The sequence below is a fragment of the Sarcophilus harrisii genome, chromosome 1, assembly GCF_902635505.1.
Source record: "Sarcophilus harrisii chromosome 1, mSarHar1.11, whole genome shotgun sequence".
NCBI classification, from domain to species: Eukaryota; Metazoa; Chordata; class Mammalia; order Dasyuromorphia; family Dasyuridae; genus Sarcophilus; species Sarcophilus harrisii.
In genome coordinates this window covers 238,896,594-238,917,096 of record NC_045426.1, presented here as the reverse complement: position 1 = coordinate 238,917,096, position 20,503 = coordinate 238,896,594, and the positions used below count along the sequence as shown (strand labels likewise).

The following is a 20,503-nucleotide window of genomic DNA, read 5'->3' as shown; positions in this document are numbered from 1 at the left end:
GTTAAAATCTGGATCAGTTGTTCTCAAGGTTTATGGATATATCTCTCATCACTGGTTTGAGTACCATCCCCACCCCACTGATGCAGATCTGAATCCTTTCATAGACTTCCTATCCTTTGCAATTTCTATCCATGCCCTTTCCTTGTAGATCTAAGAGCTGTGGGATAGAACCTTTAGCCCTCATCTTCAATATTGTGCGACTGCACAATCACAGTCACATAAAGCTTAATTTCATATGTTCTTGTGACCAAAAAATACAATCAATCCTCTTTTAATGATTCTATGATGAACAGATCCTAAACTTCTGATTGGGACATTAGAATTCATCAAGTCTAGTAGACTCCAAAATTTTTTGATAGAATACCCAATTTAAAAAAATTTGCTGATGTAACCCCAATATACATTTATTCATTAACTATATACATGTAGAATTATACTAAAATTATATAAGTATAAAGCTCAGACAAAATACAGACATTTAAAAAGAATGAGATAATGATGGAATAATAGATGATCATGGAAAAAATAAGGAATCTCTGGAATTTAATAAGGAGTGACTTGATTATCTTGTATTCTAGGAAAATCACTTCAGCTGCTATGTAAGGAATGAACTGGAGAGAAAAAAGACTCGAGATGGAAAGAGTGTGATAGTCCAGCTGATAAGTGATAAGACCTTCAACTGGAAAGGAGGGGAGGGCAAGAGAAAGGAAATAGAGGAAGTAGTAGTTGTTTGAGTAGAGAGAAGGGAATAGATAAGAAAAATATTGTGGAGGTAGAAATGACAAGATTTGGCAATTTAGTATAGAAAGTGAGAGAGAAAAGAAGAGTAACTGATAAAACAAAGTTTGTATTCAGATGATAAGGATGATAATACTTAAAAAAAGGAGAAATTTAGAAAAATAATGGATTTATAGGGTGAAAGCAATGAATTCTGTTTTAGACATATTAAGCTTGAGATGTCTTCAAAACATTCAGTTTAAAACATTTAAATAATAATAATAATATTATTATTCTACAATCTTTAAAAAGTGTTTCATGTGTAAATTGGGGAGTTGGGGGGGGAGGTGTTAAACATTTATCTGCATACCACTGAATGCAAAATTGGAATTGAGTAGCAAAAATTGAGCTTAGTATATTAATCTACATAAAAAGAAAATTAAAACCACTGGGGTGATGATGAAATCATCAAGTTAGAAAGTATGCAGAGGAAAGAAGGCCCAAGATAGAACCTTGGGGCAAACCCAAACTTAGGGTATGTGATGTGAGTGATGACCAGTGATGGAAATTGGAGTATAAAGGTAGCAAGAAAATTAAGGGAAAAAAATTCGAGTACAATCAAGAAAGAAGGATAGTCAATCTGGTTAAATGTTGCAGAAACATTTATAAAGATGAAAACTTGAGAAAAGATTATCAATTTTGCAATTAAAAGATTATTGTTAACTCTGTGGAGAGATTTCGGTTCAATGAAGAGTCAAGGAAAAAGAGTATTTTGAGAATGTAGTAGCCTTCCCTCCTATTTAAGCTCCTTGAGAACAAGAACTATTTCATTTTGCAATATTCATTCCAGCTCCCAGCACTGGAGCTGGTTGATTGACTTATACTTTTATATATATCACTGGGTTTTAGTTGAGCAAAATAGCCTACTGATTTTCAAGATGCATAGGGAAATAAAATAAATATTGACTTTATAAATCAATTTACAAAGTACTTCAAATGAATTATATCATTAGATCATCCCAATAACTATGTTAACATTATAATTCACATCTTATCTATAAGTTTTTCTCTTGTCTTCTCCAACTCTTACCCTGAAATCAAGAGGATCTTAACATACAAACTACCCTAACTTCATTATTCTAGTAAATTCCTATGACCTACTGCACCATCCCACCCTGATCTTACTAACCTTGACATCTCTTTCACTTGTTCTTCAACAATATTCAAAAACCCCTTTATCATATTATACTCTTTTCATTCAACCTTTCCCTTCTCCCCATGACTCCTAACTATGTTGCAGTTTAGGCTCTCAACTCTCTCTTATACTATAACAAGTCTACTCATTGGTATTCACCATTAAAATTCATTTTCCATTCAGTTGCCAAGGTGATTTTTTAAGCTGAAAAACATTCTGTTACACCTTTTTGGGTATTCTGATGTTCTAAAATTTGTTTAGAGACATTATTTAAAGGAATTTGGAGCAGTCTGGGGGAAAGGTTAGGCCTTTAGTCCACTATCATGGCTCTGCTTTGCCAAGTGTAGAACTGATCATGTCATTTCAACTCCCACTAAACTTTAATAAATCCTAGTGGCTCCCTATTACCTCCCAGTTTTCTGTTTAAGATATATAATTCTTATTATTATTTATTCCTCTTCCCCTAATACATAAAGATTCTATGATGCAGCCAAACTGGCCCACTTGTTATTCTTTGCATATGACACTCCATCTCCCACTGCTGTACATTTAACTGGCTATTTTCCCTGCCTGGAATGCTTCCCCTTCCTCCTTTCTACTTCTTTTAAGATTCAGTTCAAATTCCACATTTGCAAGATGGCTTTCCTGGTCCCCCCAGCATCTTGTTCCTTCCTCTTACAGAATACCTTTGAATTGCTTTCTCTCTATCTCTATGTATTTCTGAATACATAACTTATATACTAGCTCCCTCATTAGAATACAATTGTGTTCTTGCCTTTCATTCTACCTCTATTGCTCAGTATAATGACTGCCACATAATTAACACTTAAGAAATGCTTGCTGAGAAAGGATTTGAGACTTAGGAAAGGAGTAGTAAAGTTGACAAGTGGCAGAGTCAAGATTAGAATTTAGAATTCTCTATTTACTCACAAAATGCTCTTTCTACAATATCATAATAGAAATAAATATTTTCTCATCATATAGGCTTAAATAGGCCTTATCACTGAGAGCATAAAAAATACTAGATCACAAATGCAGAAGGCATGCTTATCTTTGTTCTTACCTGTCCCCAGAACCTAGAATCTCAAGCACCTAGTCATTTTTAATTTATCCTTAGTCAGAGATTTTTCACTTATCTGCTTACAAACATATTCAGAACTCTATGATACTTAAACAACCCCAATTCCCCTTCAAAAAAACCCAAAACTTTTGTTCTACCACCCCATTTAGAGGCTATATTCTTATTCTGCCCCTGGACCTACAAATCTATGTCTGCTCACTTTTCTTCCATCCACAATAGAGTTTGTATTTATTTTGTTCTCCCTCCCTCTTTTCTTCTCTATCTCCCCCCTCACCGCCACTGCCACCTTGTTACAACCTTACATCTAGACTTCTTGAAAAAGGAGAATAAATATTTCCTCATTTCGTCATGTTCAGTAGCCATTCAACTCATCAATCTCTTGTAATCTGGCTTCCTTCTCCTTTTTTCTAAGAAAATTACCCACTCAGAGATCAATAAACTTAAATTGCTTTGCTCATCCCCCCCAGAGCCTCAAAAATAGTTCCTCTATGAATTTTACCTGGTAACCATCTCTCTTTAAAGGAACTTAGCCTTTCCTCATTATCGTCCTTCCAATAGTTCCTTTTCTATCTCTAATGGGCTTCTCTTCCTTTTCCTGAACACATCCTTAAATGTGTTTTCCTAAATGTGTTGTCTTCTAACATTTTGAAATATAGTTGTGTGCTCAGGAAAGCAGTTAACTATTGTAGCTATTTGTATATCAATATTATGTTTTCCTGAAGACTCAACTACTGGATTCATCTCTTGCCAATCCCAGGACTTTGCATACAGTACTTGAAATATTAAAGTTAAATAATATATTTTTGCTGAACAAAATCCTGAGCTTTATGGAAGCTGGTAGCACCTGAGTTTTGCATCTCACTCTGTGCTTTAGCAAATTACACTACAATACATATTAGGTACTTAATTAATACTTGATGACTTAACTTTTGTAAGAAGAGACAGATACTAATAACATGTGCATAGAAAAGTTGCATACAGTACCAAAAGAGATTTAAAGTGGGAAGATCACTTCTACCTGAGGGAGATCAAAGAAGACCTACTTAAATAAGTGGCAGCCAAGCTATCTCTGAAAGAAACTGTTTCAACAAGCACATTATATAGGGCAAGCTAATTTTAGATGGGAAAGTCACTGTGTAAAAAAGGCAGTATATTAAAGGGGCAGTGAATAATCTTGCTTGACTGGGACACAGAGAGCATGCACATATATCAGTATCATGGTCTTTGAGTACAAGAGATTATTATAGGGAAGAAGGAACAAATTTGTTTTGCTTAGCCATTTAGAGAACTATGCGATTGGCTGGAAGCAGCTAATGGGCAAATGTGGACCTCATAAAAGGAAAAATTTCTGAACAATATGAATTATCCAAAAGTAGAATGCATTGCCTTAATAGGTTGCACATTCCACTTCATAGGAAACCTTGGTCACATACAAGGCTGTGCTAGATAGTCTCCAATGGTCCTGATATTTTGTGATTCTACACAAATAAGTCCAGAGGTTAGCTACGGTTAATTGTGGTCAATTGAGCCCAACAGAATTATTGTTAAATAATACTACCTTCAAAGACCTCTAAGTAAGAACAATTGTTACTGATGTGAAAAAAGTATAAACACAAAGTAATAATGTACAGCTAAAGACAGATACTGAGTCTTAGCACACTGGCATCCAAAAGCTCTAACTACTGGTATCTGCTTAGTTTCAAGAGTATCACAAATCATAATTCTTTAATCACAAACATTTCTATTGAATGGCTAACAAGACTGATCACTACCATAATCAGCTATGAGAGACTGAGCTTTGGAAGTCATGGAAAAACACAGGTTGTTGATACACTAAAGACAATAACATTGATATACTGGGGCCTAGATAGATGGTTACTACTTGCTGTAAGACCTCCCAGGTCCTGATGTTCTGCTTCAGCTTCAAAAAATAGTTATGTATTGGAATTTGATTATACAAGTCTGAATAATCTACCACAACAATCTAAATATTACTATATTACTTGAAGTGAATGACCATAACTACAACTTTAACTAGATATCAGAGAGGAGCTCATTTCCTCAGGGTGCCCTATATGTTTGTGCTTTATTTGATAAGGGGCACCACAAAGGTTTAAGAGATGCAAATGAGATCTATGCATTAAGAAGTTTGCATTGTGAGCAGTGTGAAGAATAGATTGGAGATGAGGGAGACTACCAACAGAGAAATTAGGTAAGAGATAACTATAATAAAGTAGACTCAGTGATGGTAATTTATTCAAGGAATATCTTAGAAATCAATACTAAGGAAGGTCAAATTTTGGAGGTGAGTCCAAGATAAGGAGAAAGATAATTTCAATTTGGGAAACGTTGATTTTGAGCTATTGATACAGGTAGAGATATCTAGGATTTAGATAGAAACATGAAAATGGAGTTCAGGATATGTCTGCTCTGGATTTATAGATAAATAATTTGCATAAAAACAATAACAAAACTATGGGAATGAAAAGTTTACCACTGAGAGAAAGCCCACATTTAGTAAATGGAGAAAAAACAAAAATGAGACAGGAAGGAAAACAGTCAAGATCTGAGTTTCTCAATTTCTAAGAATTAAATGAATATCAAAAAGGTATGGTCAATAGTTAAGATCTTGGGGAGAAGATCAAGGAGAAAGTCCTTGATAATCCCTTAATAAGGGATGCCATATAGGTTTCTAAAGGCTAGACAGGGCAGTTTCACTAGAGTGTGTAGTAGAGAATAAAGGCAAAAATTACCAGGAACTGAGGGCCTAAATTTTGGTAAGTAAAAGCAGAAATATTAACTAGCTAGTTTTCCTATAATGTTCTATAAAGAATAAAAAGCTTACATAAATGATCAAGTACTTGAAATTCTTTAGAAACAAAAATGTCTCAAAGAAACTTAAAAATACATATTTTATACCTGTATGAATTTGAATTAGCATGCTCTTGGAGTTGATAATCTGAAGTTAAAACATCTTCATCACCATCCTCATTCTCATCATCACCACTTTCCTGACTCTCTTCTGAATCATATTCTGCTCTACTTTGGGAAGGTGGTAAAAAAGGCTAAAATAAAATTTTATACAATTCATAATCCAAACATGTTAACCAAGACATCCAAATATATATCCAAACAGTTGTATTTTATTTTATTTTAAAAACATTTTTTGTAGGCACTTCTAACGATAGCATTCAAAGGACATTCTAAGCAACAAAAGGAGCAGAAAGACATCTGTAAATCCTACTGAAATGGAGATGTTGGTGGTATAAGACCACTGATGATATGGAACTAGGCAACATTAGTACATATTGTCTGGCATATAAAAAACAATAAATACTTATTGCTACACTGTTCTTTGCGTTTTGTCACAGTAATGTAGCAAACAATTCATTTGTCTCCAAAACATAACTACAGTGGCCTTTTTCCTGGGTTCTTTTTTTATGATCCTCCCATCCCCTCACTTTCATGCTATATTTCCTCTGCCATTTGTTGTTAAACATTTCAAAAAGACCATCTACTATAGAGCTGCCACTTTCTTTTCACTCTCTTCTTAACTCTTTATAATACAGCTTCCAAACTCAACATTCCAACTGAAACTGCTCTCTCCAAAGTCACTAATGATATCTTAGCTGACAAATCCAAAGGCCTTTCCACAATCCTTATTCTCCTTGACTTCTTTGCAGCCTTTGACAATGCTCATCACTTTCTCTCCCCCATGTGACTGGTCCTTTTCTATTTCCTTTGCTGGATAATGTACTCTAACTAAAAGTGTCCTCAGAGTTCTATCATAGATCATCTTCTTTTCTCCCCCTACATACTTCATTTCTTAGTCATAACAACTATCATGGATTTAATTACTATTTCTATGCTGATGGTTCTCAAATTCACCTATCCTGACCCATCCTCTTTGCTGACCTCTAATCTTGCGTCTCCAAATACCTTTCAGACATACTGAACTGGATATCCAGGAGATATTTTAAACTCATTATGTCTAAAATAGCATTCATTATCTTTCTTCCTATACCCTCCCCAAATCCTTTAAGCCTGCAACCTAGGAATCATCCTGGATTCATCACTATCTCTCCATAGGCCCCTTCTCCCCCTACTGTTTTCCAATATCCATGCTGATTTTACCTTAATCAACACCTTTTGAACACAGCCCTTCTCTCTTTCACACTGTCACAACTCTAATACAAGTATACTTTAACTCATGCCTTAAGGTCTGTCTTCCTCAAGTTTTTTCCTATTCTAATGCATCCTTCATTCAATAGTAAAGTGATATTCCTAAAACACAGGTCCAATCATGTCAATTCCTTCTGTAATAACTTCAGAGGCTCCCTATTGTATAAAGAAGCAAATAAAAAATTTTCTGTCTGGCATTCAAAGGCCTTGATAAACCAGGCCCTTTCTACCTTTCTAGTCTTCATACACCCTAATCCCCAACTCACACTGTTTGATCCAGTAAGTGCCTTTTTGGCTGTTCCACAAACAAAACATTCCTTTTCTCAGCTTCAGCATTCTCTGGCTGTTCCCTCTACTTACTCTGACTATTTATCTTCCTGGCTTCCTTTAAATCCCAATTAAAATCATACACTCTATAGGCAGTCTTTCCTACTACTTCTTAATTCAAGTGTCTTCCCTCTATTACTTATTTCCTATTTATCTTGTCTATTTTTTTTCTTTAATATCTACGTTTGCATGTTAACTCCCCCATTTAGATTGTAAGTTCTTTGAAGGTAGAGATTTGAACTTTTTGGCCTTCTGTATCTCTAGTGTTTAGTTGTGCCTATGTGCCTAGCACCTGTGAGGCTGACTGACTGACTGTTTTTTTGATGGGATTTCTATACTAATCAGAAATATTATCTTTGACAAGTGCTCTCTGGGTAGTCTATAGTATACCATTATTCCTGTGTCTCTAGGAACAGGCAGCAGCAAAAATTGCAGACTAAAGGAGTCAAGACAATGTATGCTGTCATACTTCAGATAGTTTCCAACTTTTCTCCTCAGACAATGCTCATTAGCACAGTGCCTGGCACACAGTAAAGGCTTGGTAAATGCATATTTCTTTCCTTCCTTCCTTCTTTCCATTACCGAAGCTTTGGTCCCTGAAAATTTTATACATTAATATTAGTCCTTTTTTTTCAGGTTCCCACCACCCTGTCCCCTTGACATCACCTCTACTTTCTCCCTTCTTTCTCCATTTATATATAATATATGTGCTTTATATCTTTTTTAAATCAAATGTAAACTCTTCTGAAAACTCTGAAGTCATAATTTATCAAAGTACTGATTTTAAAAAAAGATTTAAACTGTTTGGAAAGTGATCATACTAGATAAAAGTTTCATAATTTATCTATAAAAACTATCTTTTCAAAAAGTGTTCTAGTGAGATATTTAAAAATAGAAATGGAATCTTGTTTTGAAATGAATATAAATACACAAATATTCTATGATCACATTAGGTACCTTTGCTATGAAATAATCCCAGATACTAAGCTCAGGAGGAATAAATTTTTCTTTATAAGTCAAAGTCTCCTGGTCTCCTATAGGTGAGGAAGAGCTCTGTTGAAGGCACTCTTTGGAAGATATTTTTGATGACCTAGATCGTTTGTGTTGTTTTTCACCATCTTCAACTGGAGAAGAAACCAAACAAAATTTAGAAAAAAAAGATTATTAGTATATGACAAATATGGTTTTTATGTTCAATAAGACTCAATAAGTAAATTTACTCAAGTAAAAACAAATTGTCTTACTTTTATGTAACTTATAATATGACTTAATTTTCTTAAGAAAAAAGTGAGTACAAGAAGCAAAAGTTTCATATTATTCAATTAATAAAACAGAAAGGGAAAAATGAAAGGGGGGGGGAAACAAGTTTCATGGGAATTTTGTCACTATTATTCTTTTCCAAGGATCATTGGAAATAGCCAGTGCAGAATTAGAATTTCTTTTTAACTAAAGGTGGCTACAAAAAAACTTACCACTATAAGGAATCCCCCATCTCTAACTGAATAACTAAGTGTCAAGTGAATGTGGATTCATGGTAAAGATTCACTGGGAGATTTAATTTCTTGGTCTTTTGTAAAAAAAAATTGTTTTTTCATTATCAAATGTAGAAAACAATATAATAAGATGAAAACTATAAAAATTAACTTGCATAATCAAAAATAAAAGCAATGGAGGGGGAAAATGACTTTCTAATCACTGGTATTATTAAATAATTTTTTAAAATCTATGCTATAAATACCAAATACTTTACATAATATTATTCACATAATAATATAACTAAGTTAAATACTTTTAAAATTACTTTATAATAAATTTTATCAAAATCGATTAGCCAATCATGAATGTCATAAAATGTGGATGACCAAAAAAGTAACAATCATTCCACATCACTGTAAAATGATTTCCTTTTTATGACAATTAGTTTACTTACCTTTGAATAGAATGTAGAAATTTGTGCTGTAACATAATTTATTCTATATTTTATTGTTTAGAGATGATCAACTAGCAAAATAGCATGCACATGCATTATTTTTAGCAAAACTTATTAATTTTTAACATGATTATTAAAAAAACTTAGAAAGTTAAGAAACTGTATCAAATATTAGTATTATGACACTAAATACAGAAGATAAGTGTTATCATTATTCTTCTTTTAAATTATTAGAAAGTATTTTTAAAAATTTATTTTTATGTTTTTGCCTAGTTTTGGTAACTGTTTGGCTTAAAAGAGTCAAAAATTAAAAATAACAACATACTTTGAACATATTAGGTATAGACTAAAACAGCTTTGACAGATTTTTAATTAGAAAATATTCTTTACCTTTTCAAAATGGTTATCCTTGAGATCTAATATTATTTTAAAAAATACCTACTTTTTAATGGATATAAAGATAAAGAAAAGGAAAAAATCCCTGACAAAACTTAATGTTTGTTAACAATGCTGTCAACATATAGTTTTCTTTGCCATTAAAATATAATTTTAAAAATTGAAAGTACATGCTAGAAGGTAGGTTTAGGAAGGTATTTTGTTGTTTACCTTTTTTTTTTTTTTGTAAGAGTAAGCAATTCAAAGTACAGTCTGTGAATCCAGCTATGCAATGTTGAATGAGAAAAAAGACTGAATAAATGAAAATGGAATAATCTGATATGATCTAAGGATAGTTAAAAATTTCCAAAGTTATTACGAACAATGATTTTTAATAGGTTTTTGGCAAACAAATATAATGCAATAAAATATTTTGGAAACAATAAAAAAATTTTAGTGTTGAAATAAATCTTAACAATTGTCCATATTGTCCTCCTCATTCTAATGATGAATTAGTAAAGATCCAAACTAGAAAGAAATAAAAAAGGCACAGCTTTTCTCTTTTTCTTCAGATTGCCAAGCAAAAATTTAATTCTCTAACTTAAAGAGTTGCAAAAATTATTTAAATGGAGTCTTCATTAGATTAGTAGTGAACTGATATTTTATGAATTAAATGTGACATTTAATTTTTGTAAAAGAAGAGGCCATCTGTCTCATTAAATATCTATTCTAACCTAAAAAAACTGAAATGCTATTATGGAGTTAAGTTTTACATGGCATATCCTAACCTCCAACTCCTTCACAGGCCACAGCAAAATCCTCAAATAATTTTATTTATTTATATTATTATTATTATTGGTTTGGTAAGGTAATCAGGGTTAACTGACTTGCCCATAGTCACACAGCTAGTAAATGTCAAGTGTCTGAGACCAAATTTGAACTCGGGTCCCCCTGATTTCAGAGTCAATGCTTTACCCACTTCATCTCAAATCTCCCCCCCCACAAAAAAAATCATTTTTTTTTAAATTATTTTATGTGTGGTTTCTATCATTTCATGCTGTATATAATTATCCTTAAGCATTTTGAATTTTAGCCGAAATGCTGGTGCCAATAATAATATGGAAATTTATGACATACTTGGCCTAAAGTTTTTTGGTATATGCTAACTTTTATATGCTGAGTATCTAAGGTACTCCTTGGGCAAAACATCTATTACAAGATTATTAAATGTTAATGTACCAGAAGTGACAAGAATGAGTAAAGAATGAAATTATTAGACTGTATATGGATGAAAAAATGATGTTTACCAGAAATTTGCAACAGACTTAATAAGGGAATATTTAGGCCTTGTGCCTTAATTTCTTCAAATTCTAAGATAATACTCCTTAGAAGTAAGAAGAAATCTCCTTGGGAAGTTATTTGCTTTCATGTTTGCCAAATCTTCCTCCAAAATCTTAACTCTGATGCCATAAAGTTGAAGGGAAGTGACTGTTGATTTCTGAAAGGTCTTAACAAACTGTAAAGGTTTCAGATACAAACCTACTTATGGATAATGCATCTTTTCTCCAAGCACCAAACAATGAAGTTTAGTTCAGAGAAGCTCATCAAGACATTGACCACAACAGTTAAAGGCCATTTATAAAGGTTTTGTAACAAATGAAGAACCAAAGCCAATTAAATTACAATACCTTCAAGTATTAAACTACCAAAATAGCCAGATATTATTTATAACTCCAAATTTTAAAGTAGGCTATTGAGAATGTAAAAATAAAACTCAAACCAATTTAGGAAACTATGATGGCTACCAAGCTTAGGAATATACGAACAACTAAAGACACTTGAAAAAATGATTGATAATCATTTAAACTAGGTTCAGGAATTATCTTGCCTTTAAATTTATCATCAAGCTTATACCTAAACTTCAAAGCAATGGGAAAGGGTTGTTGGAGAATGACAGGATAGAATATGACAATATTTTCTACCATTTCTTCAAAGACAGCTTCATCAATTCAACATTTTGCCACATGTAAGTCACTATTAGGCAAAATAAAGACAAAAAGTTCTTTGCAAATCATTACTGTCTTTCATTAAATTTCCGGAAACATTTTTGATTCCAAATAACAAACAAAGATAGATGTTTTGCCCCTCATCTCTCTGCGTGCTTAACAAATAACACCAAGAGTTCACTATATTTCGCTCTGCTTTCAACTCTAATGGACTTGCCCTTCACTAGACATAGGACATTACATATAGGATTTAACTTTTGATGACAGAAGAAACAGAAGTGAAAGAGAAGGCTATGGATAGCTTTAGATTGGATGGTATTAGTAACTCTTGAAAGACCCAATTAGTTTCACAGGCTTGTGGCCCTTTCATTTTCTCCTAGATGGCATAGTTCTTTTTTTAAGAGGGCAGATCTACCAATCTACTATAGAATAATAGGAGTAAATAAAATAAGAATATACAAATACCATTTTTACTATTATCCCTTCATTTCAACAGAATAAGAATGAGTTACTCATACAATAGTATGAGTTAATGTCAATATATCTCTATTTATGTTTTTAGTTGTAAACCAACAACACAGCTAGTCTTTAAAAAACAAGACGCTAGGAGCAGCTAGGTGGTGCAGTGGATAGAGCACCAGCCCTGAGTTCAAACTGGCTCAGACACTTAACACTTCCTAGATGTGTGACCCTGGGCAAGTCACTTAACACTTGCCTCAGTAAAAAATAACAACAACAAACAACCCTTCCCCCCCCGCCCCTCAAGAGGTGAGATAAGAATACAATACCATGAAAATTTGTGCCTACAGTAATTCCTTTCCCCTATATGCATATGCCTCCATTCATCTTTCCTTATCTTTCTTTCCCTCTATGTGTCTCTATTCATTTAACCCTTTCCCTACTCTGTTATTTCCTTTTCATTCACTTTCTTAAAAATCTTCAAAAGATTCATGATCTCAATATAGGTACTCCCTCCACTCATTAATGTAGAATAAAATCTTTAGGAGACTCCCCCAACTCTTAGGAGATGTTTCTGTCCTCCTTTCTCTTTTCAGTGTCTCTACTGTAAAGCCCCTCTGAAAAGTGTTAGGTTATTTTTCATGGGATCACTTGTCCCTAGGTTCATACACAATATCCTTTTAATTTGGTAGGATTTTTAAGAGCATGGTCTCAAGCTAATATAGTCGTCAGGAATACAGGCTCACCTCCATACAAAAGGCATTGGAATAAGATTTTTGGGGAAGCATTATCCTTCAAATGGGAGTCATTCATAACTGAAGTTTAAATATCAGTTAATGATTTATTATACAGTTGTGTCTTTCCTATTTTCAATTGTAAAAGTAAATGAATAAAAGTAAAGATATTTTAAATTTGTCTTTTTAAAAAGATCAAATTCAAGTGTATTTGTAATTGTCTGTGGTTTCATGTCCACAATCCTTCCTTAGAAAGTATTACTTGAACTAATATTATTATGGACTATGAAAGCCAGTAGGTGTCACTGCAGAACAAAGTGCAATTATTTGCATATAATATAGTGGCATCATAGACATAATATAATAATATAATTATAAAGACATAAATATTTTTGCAAATGTGGACCTTTTTCATTGTTTATGATGCCAAGGAAAAAGATCCACATTTGCAAAAATATTTATTGTAGCTCTTTCTATAGTAGCAAAGAACTGGAAAATGAGGCGATATTTATCAACAGAGTAATGGTTAAATAATTTGTGGTATGTAAATACATGTTGTGATATATTATTGTACTATAAAAAATGAATAGGATTGTTTCGGAAAAATGTGGGAAGACATACACGAGTTGATACAACTAGGAAAATATTATACCACAAGATTATTGCTATATATAAGCTTTCAAAAAAAATTCCACAAAGAAAAACCACAAATTAAAAGTACAAAAGTATTGTGAATTATAATTTTTACATATTTAAATAATGTAAATGGATAACAAAATGGGTCAAAGCATTCCATTTTCTAATTTGGAAATTCGTTTTTGTTGTGATTGCTTTCAATAACATCCAGCTTTAATTTTTAAAATCTTCAAAAACTGCTACAAATGAAAACATCTGGATTTACAGATCTGTATTTAGAGACAGACAAAATAATCAAACACAAGGCAACCATGCTTCAAAGGACTTCACTAACATTCCAAGAGCATTCCAACACATGACATGCATACCACAAAGAGCAATACAATATTTGTTTTGAATTTCATTCACTGGGTAGCATCACAATAATTAAGTTAAGTATTTTTAAAGGGAGCCAATAATATGAAATTCAAAGATCTTTATGTTAATGAAATGTTGAAATAATGAAAAGTGCTTTTGTGGTTTTCTTTTTAAGTAAAAAAAAGATAAATCAATTTTAAGGAAAAATTATGGATTTCTAACTGTTTACTAGAAGCAATCTTAATATTTTATAGGAATAATATTGCTCAGGAAATGTCCATTATCAAAAAAGTAGCCATTGTAGTAAAAGATATGATAAAAATTCAACTCACACAATCCCCCCAAAACATACCTGCACCATAGGATTTAGCTGATCTGAGAATTCTCTTTACTCAAAAATGGCAAGGTTAAACATCCAAAAAATTTGGGGGAAATTTCAGGGTTTTACATTGTGATCAAATTATTAATAACTTAATTTTTTTTCTAACCCACAAAAGCAGCATCTAATAAGACAATCCAAACTTTTCTTACCAAAATTAAGTTTACATTTTATACCCTACATATGGTAGTATTAAAGAGAAATATTCTATTTTGATTTTTGAGATGAGTTGGGAAGTAAACAGAAATGGAAAGTAAATTGATTTATTGAATCAAGGAAGATGACAGCTAATAACTTTTTGATGTCTTCCGATTATTTGAAAAGAGACATCAATAGTTTCAGCATTAAAAACAATTTTTTTTTGTATTTTAAAATCCATAAATATAAGGGCTATCTAAATGTGGTGAGGTCATGTAATGCTCTAAAAAAGTCAATTATTCAGATACCAAAATATTAAATTTGTATAGAAATATTTATAAAGGGCACTGCCATCATGGAGAAGCTATAATCAGTATATAAGGCAATGCTTTTGGGATTATCTTGATTTCTCAATTTGCACTTTATTGTACTAATCTACAATAAAAAAAATTACCTCAGAAGCAACGAAGGTACACACAACTACTTTTTGGCATAAAAAACACCCCAGAGAACTGCTCTATAAAAACTGAATTGCCCTCACTACGGCATAGGTGACGTCCCGAAAAAAAGTTCAAAGATCTCTTTGCCCTTTAGACAGAAGTTTTCTCTCTTTTTTGTGTGTGTGGCTATTTCTGCTTCTGCTTCTAGCAAATCCCACAACTACTTCTCAGAATTCACTGATTTCTTCCTTCTTCTAATTTTCTTTTTTTTCATATACTTTCTCCCATGCTTTGGCAACAGTGGTATTGTCTTTAATAGGCATCCATCATTAGCCAGCAGACACATTTGTTTTTATCCAGTCAGAACTAGCTCTTTTTTCCTACCTACATTTATTTGGTCAGCTTAAAAAAAAAAAAAAAAAAAGTATTTCTAGATAGCAGTAGGGGACAAATACCTGAATATATTATATTTAAATTCACCAAAGAAATTAATGTGAGCTTACAATCTTAACCACTAGCTTATTAAAAAGTAAACATAATTATGTCCTCTCTTTTATTTGTTTTAACTATACCAAAAAGTATGGGTCTGAAGGAAGAGATAACAATGCCAAGTAAATCGATGCTATGGAAAAGCAGATTTCAGATACTAAGAGAAAATAGGAATATTATTCCACTCCAAACAACCCTTGAAATATACTTCCACTATACTCAGTATAATCTCAGGCTTGTTGTCCTCAGAAAGTCAATAATCTTAAAAGTACTGTTGCAGAATCATATTCTCAGATTAGGAAGGAACCATAGAAACATACTTGAACACATATCAACCGTTTTGTACTTTAAGCCTGACATGGTCATATAACCTTAGTTGGATTTAGCAAACTACCTGTGGAAGGCAAACCACATTAGTTTTAAATAACTCATTATTTGGAAGTATTTTCCAAGGTAAGCATAAGTTTGCCTCTTGTTGCCTCTAGATCTGTTTCTTGGAGTTAAAAAAGATACTCTCTAGTTTGGAACTATGCTCAAAAAGTTATCAAACTGTGCATACCCTTTCATCCAGCAGTGTTACTACTGGGCTTATATCCCAAAGAGATTATAAAGAAGGGAAAGGGACCTGTATATGCACGAATGTTTGTGGCAGCCCTTTTTCTAGTGGCTAGAAACTGGAAACTGAATGGATGCCCATCAGTTGGAGAATGGCTGAATAAATTGTGGTATATGAATATTATGGAATATTATTGTTCTGTAAGAAATGACCAACAGGATGATTTCAGAAAGGCCTAGAGAGACTTACACGAACTGATAATGATGCTGAGTGAAATGAGCAGGACCAGGAGATCATTATATACTTCAACAACAATACTATATGATGACCAGTTCTGATGGACCTGGCCATCCTCAGCAATGAGATCAACCAAATCATTTCCAATGGAGCAGTAATGAACTGAACCAGCTATGCCCAGAGAAAGAACTCTGGGAGTTGACTAAAAACCATTACATTGAATTCCCAATCCCTATATTTATGCCCACCTGCATTTTTGATTTTCTTCACAAGCTAATTGTACAATATTTCAGAGTCTGATTCTTTTTGTGCAGCAAAATAACGGTTTGGTCATGTATACTTATTGTGTATCTAATTTATATTTTAATATATTTAACATCTACTGGCCATCCTGCCATCTGGGGGAGAGGGTGGAGGGTAAGAGGTGAAAAATTGGAACAAGAGGTTTGGCAATTGTTAATGCTGTAAAGTTACCCATGCATATAACCTGTAAATAAAAGGCTATTAAAAAAAAAAAAGATATTCTCCAAATACATAAATATAATAATATCTCTATAATCACACCTAGGCTGTATATTCTTAGTTCCTTTCATTGGCATGAACTCAAGGGCTTTTAGCAACCTAATGTCCTCAACTGACCCCTCTAATTTATCAACATCCTGTTTAGAACCGAATATACTCCATATATGATCTGATTGAGACAGAGTTCCAGTAGGCTATTCACACTTCCCCTGCCAAGTCACATTGGCTTTCACAGTAGCCATCTACAGAGCTAACTTATATTGATCTTATAATTCTCAGATCATTTTCAAATTTATATCTTCATTGTGAGCTTATGAAGTTCAATTTTTAAACTTATATGTACATTTCAAGTCTGCCAAGTTCTTTTGACCTTTCACATAAGAAAAGGGAGACACTCAATTCTCAGTGACTGTTACTCCTATTATTTCTCCAAGTACCTCCAATGGCACACCAAGGTAGTATACTACAATGTGGAATACACTCTGCTCACCTCCCTGGGAGCTGAGCTGTTCATCTTCCTTTCCTTTTTTCTTAGCACTTTGATAGGCACAAATGACATCCCTTCGTCCTTGACTTCCAGTTTGGCATTGCTTTCATTATATTCTTCTACATTCGACTTATCCAATTGGTTGCATGGCTTTGCATATGCTCCATGTGCTTAGAATACACTACGCTCAACTCTGCACTTAGAATATAAAAGCCCTTCAAAGAGAAACTCAGATGTCAGTTCCTACATACAGGCCTTTTTCTGAAGCTCAAAGTTGCTGGAGCCTCCCTCACCCAAAAGTCTTCTTTCATTTTTAATTTTTAGTATATATTTCATATATATTTATATGTGTATGTGTTGTTTCCTTAAGATATATGCTCCTTGAGATCAAGACTTTTATATTTTGTGTATGCCTAGTATCTACAACAGTACCTTGCACCTGGTAGATATTTAACAAATGTTTGTTGATCACAGCACAGCAAAATAAATAAATAAATAATCATAAGCATTAATCAACACAATAATCAATCAAAATTCCAAAGAATAAAACATGATATTGCCCTCCTGACAAAGAAGATACAGAGTAAGACATTTTTGGAGTCATAGATAGCATGGCAATATGCTACTTGACTATCCATATTTGGGAAGATATTATTGTTTGGTTTGGTTTTCTTAAGGGTAAAGGGAAAAAAACAGTTGTTTGATAATTGAAAAAAAATTATACTTTATAATAAATGTTTCTTGCTTGGAGTTCAGAAAGGTTATAAAACTAGCATTTATACAATATTTTTCAGGATTGCAAAACACTATTTTATTTGTGTTAACTCATTTTATTAGCCCAAGGCTACACAATAAGTTTTGAATTCAGCTTTTCATAATAGTCAAAGAGTTTAAGTCAAAAAGACAAAAGTTTCAGAATCCATTATCTTTCAACTTTTAAAATACAAGAAGTTTATCTGTCTTCAATTTTTTTATTGATTCAATCCCTACAACCTTTCCAAGATCAATGTTAATGGCTAAGCAATAATATCTACCGGTTCACAAAGATGGGTCTTTCTGTTTCCAGGCCTGGCATGCTATCCACCTGGATGAAAATAATCCTTATCTATATCCAGGTAAATATAAGAATGCATAAAGTCACAGACAATTCCTTAGTAGCCTCATTGGGCCCAGTCAGAATATTCCTGACTCTTTATTATCAATTTTAGACTTTCTTTCCATCATCATCATCATCATTTAGCAACCTGTTTTTCTTTCAGGTCCTCACTAACCAAATATTCATTATCACACCAATTTTATTATTTATCAGTTCCTTCAACAAGTTCAGTGCCTAGCTCACAATCTTTCTTTTCACAAATTATACTTTCACATGAGGGGACTTCAGCATACATACGGATGATCCTTCAAAAATATACTTACCGTCTCAGTCTACTTAGATGTTGTAACCTAACTACTTAAGGTCCATATAGGGAAAGTCATAGCATTGAACTTGATCTATACTTCATTGTGTATCAACTCCAAAATTTCCCTGTCCAATTATAATCTTTTATCATTGTACCTTTTCTTGTGTCTTAAAACCCTTATGATTATTTGTGATCTAACTCCTATTCCCTCCTTTCCTTCGTTCTATCCCTAGGCCATCTCAGCCAAATATGTACTCGCTTTTCTTCCCTATCTTAATCCATAATGAATCCACTATTCTTTGGATTATTGAATTTCTTGTCCCTTTATTTGTTCATAGATGATACTCTACCAACCTTGTGTCATTTCTTCACTACTATTATTGTGCTACTGAAGAGAATTAGGGAAATTCTGCATTGATTCAGTCCACTACAAATTTGTGTAATCTAATTTCTACTAAGCCCTCATGACAGTAAAGCAATCATTCTATTCCTTCCTAATTTATTCACTATCTCATTCTATACAGATGCTTTTCCAAACTTTTTAATTTATCTATAAGACTTTCATAACATCCTTTCTTCTCTGTTGAGGATATTACCTCATAATTCATAGAAAAAATTACATTTTTCCCAAGAGCCCTGCTTTTTCTCATCTCAAATTACTCAAATATTATCTTCTCTTTCAGACTGATCTCTGTTGAAAAAGTGGCCAAGTTCCAGGCCTGGCATGCTATCCATCTAGAGGAAAATAATCCTTATTTATATCCAGGTAAATATAAGAATGTATATAGTCCCTGATAATTCCTTAGTAGCCTAATTGGGCCCAGTCAGAATATTCCCAATTCTTTATTGTCAGTTTTAGACTTTCTTCTTTAGACTTCCTGCCAAATCATATCTCTCTCTCTCTCTACATGTATCCTTTATTAATTTACTCACTTCTTTCCCAGAAGATCAGCTGCAGTATCATTTTCTTCTGCTCCCTTTTATCTTCAAACTTCTCTGTTATTTACTGGCTTTTTCCCTGCTCCCTATAAACACACCTGGATCCCTCTTTTCCCCATATCTTTAAAATAAATAGATAATTGCTTTAATCTGCTATGTCCATTAACTATCTATCATCTTCTGTCTTTCCATTTTTGCATAATTAGCTTCAGAAAGCCATCTACACTACTAAGTGCCTACATAAATTTTTCTCTTTTAAACCCTCTACAATCTGGCCTCACTTCTCCAAAGTTAACAATGATTTCAATTGCCAGGTCTTTTATGAATTCTCATGCTACTTGATCACTCAGAATGATACATCACTATTTATCACTTCCTTTTGGTTCCTCTCTCTTGCCGTCTTTTTGAAGCAAAAGGAAGACGTAAGTTTAAGTATGAAGAGTTAAGAAAGTGGTTGCTATAATGATGAATGTTGAAGGGGATGCAGGAAAACTGGGACACTGATGCATTGTTGGTGGAGTTGTGAACGAATCCAACCATTATGGAGAGCAATCTGGAATTATGCCCAAAAAGTTATCAAACTGTGCATACCCTTTGATCCAGTAGTGCTACTACTGGGCTTATACCTCAAAGAGATACTAAAGAAGGGAAAGGGACCTGTATGTGCCAAAATATTTGTGGCAGCCCTGTTTGTAGTGGCTAGAAACTGGAAAATGAATGGATGCCCATCAATTGGAGAATGGTTGGGTAAATTGTGGTAGATGAATGTCATGGAATATTATTGTTCTGTAAGAAATGACCAGCAGGATGAATACAGAGAGGCTTGGAGAGACTTACATGAACTGATGCTGAGTAAAATGAGCAGAACCAGGAGATCATTATATACTTCAACAACAATACTGTGTGAAGATGTA

At 33.2% G+C, this 20,503-nt stretch overlaps 1 protein-coding gene across 3 annotated transcripts in view; it reads right to left on the bottom strand.

Annotated features, from left to right (window-relative positions):
* Positions 1 to 20,503, bottom strand: part of DMXL1 (Dmx like 1) — a 131,369-nt gene that overhangs the window by 37,259 nt on the left and 73,607 nt on the right. For 2 of the 3 annotated variants that reach the window (XM_012542615.3, XM_031938842.1), the window contains exons 29-30: positions 8,460 to 8,626; positions 5,913 to 6,058 (exon numbers count right to left, since the gene is read on the bottom strand). In XM_012542615.3, the coding sequence (XP_012398069.1) occupies positions 5,913 to 6,058; positions 8,460 to 8,626 (313 nt within the window). Of the gene's footprint in view, positions 1 to 5,912; positions 6,059 to 8,459; positions 8,627 to 9,864; positions 10,093 to 20,503 lie in introns of those variants that run through there. The other variant, XM_031938849.1, reaches the window with a different exon arrangement.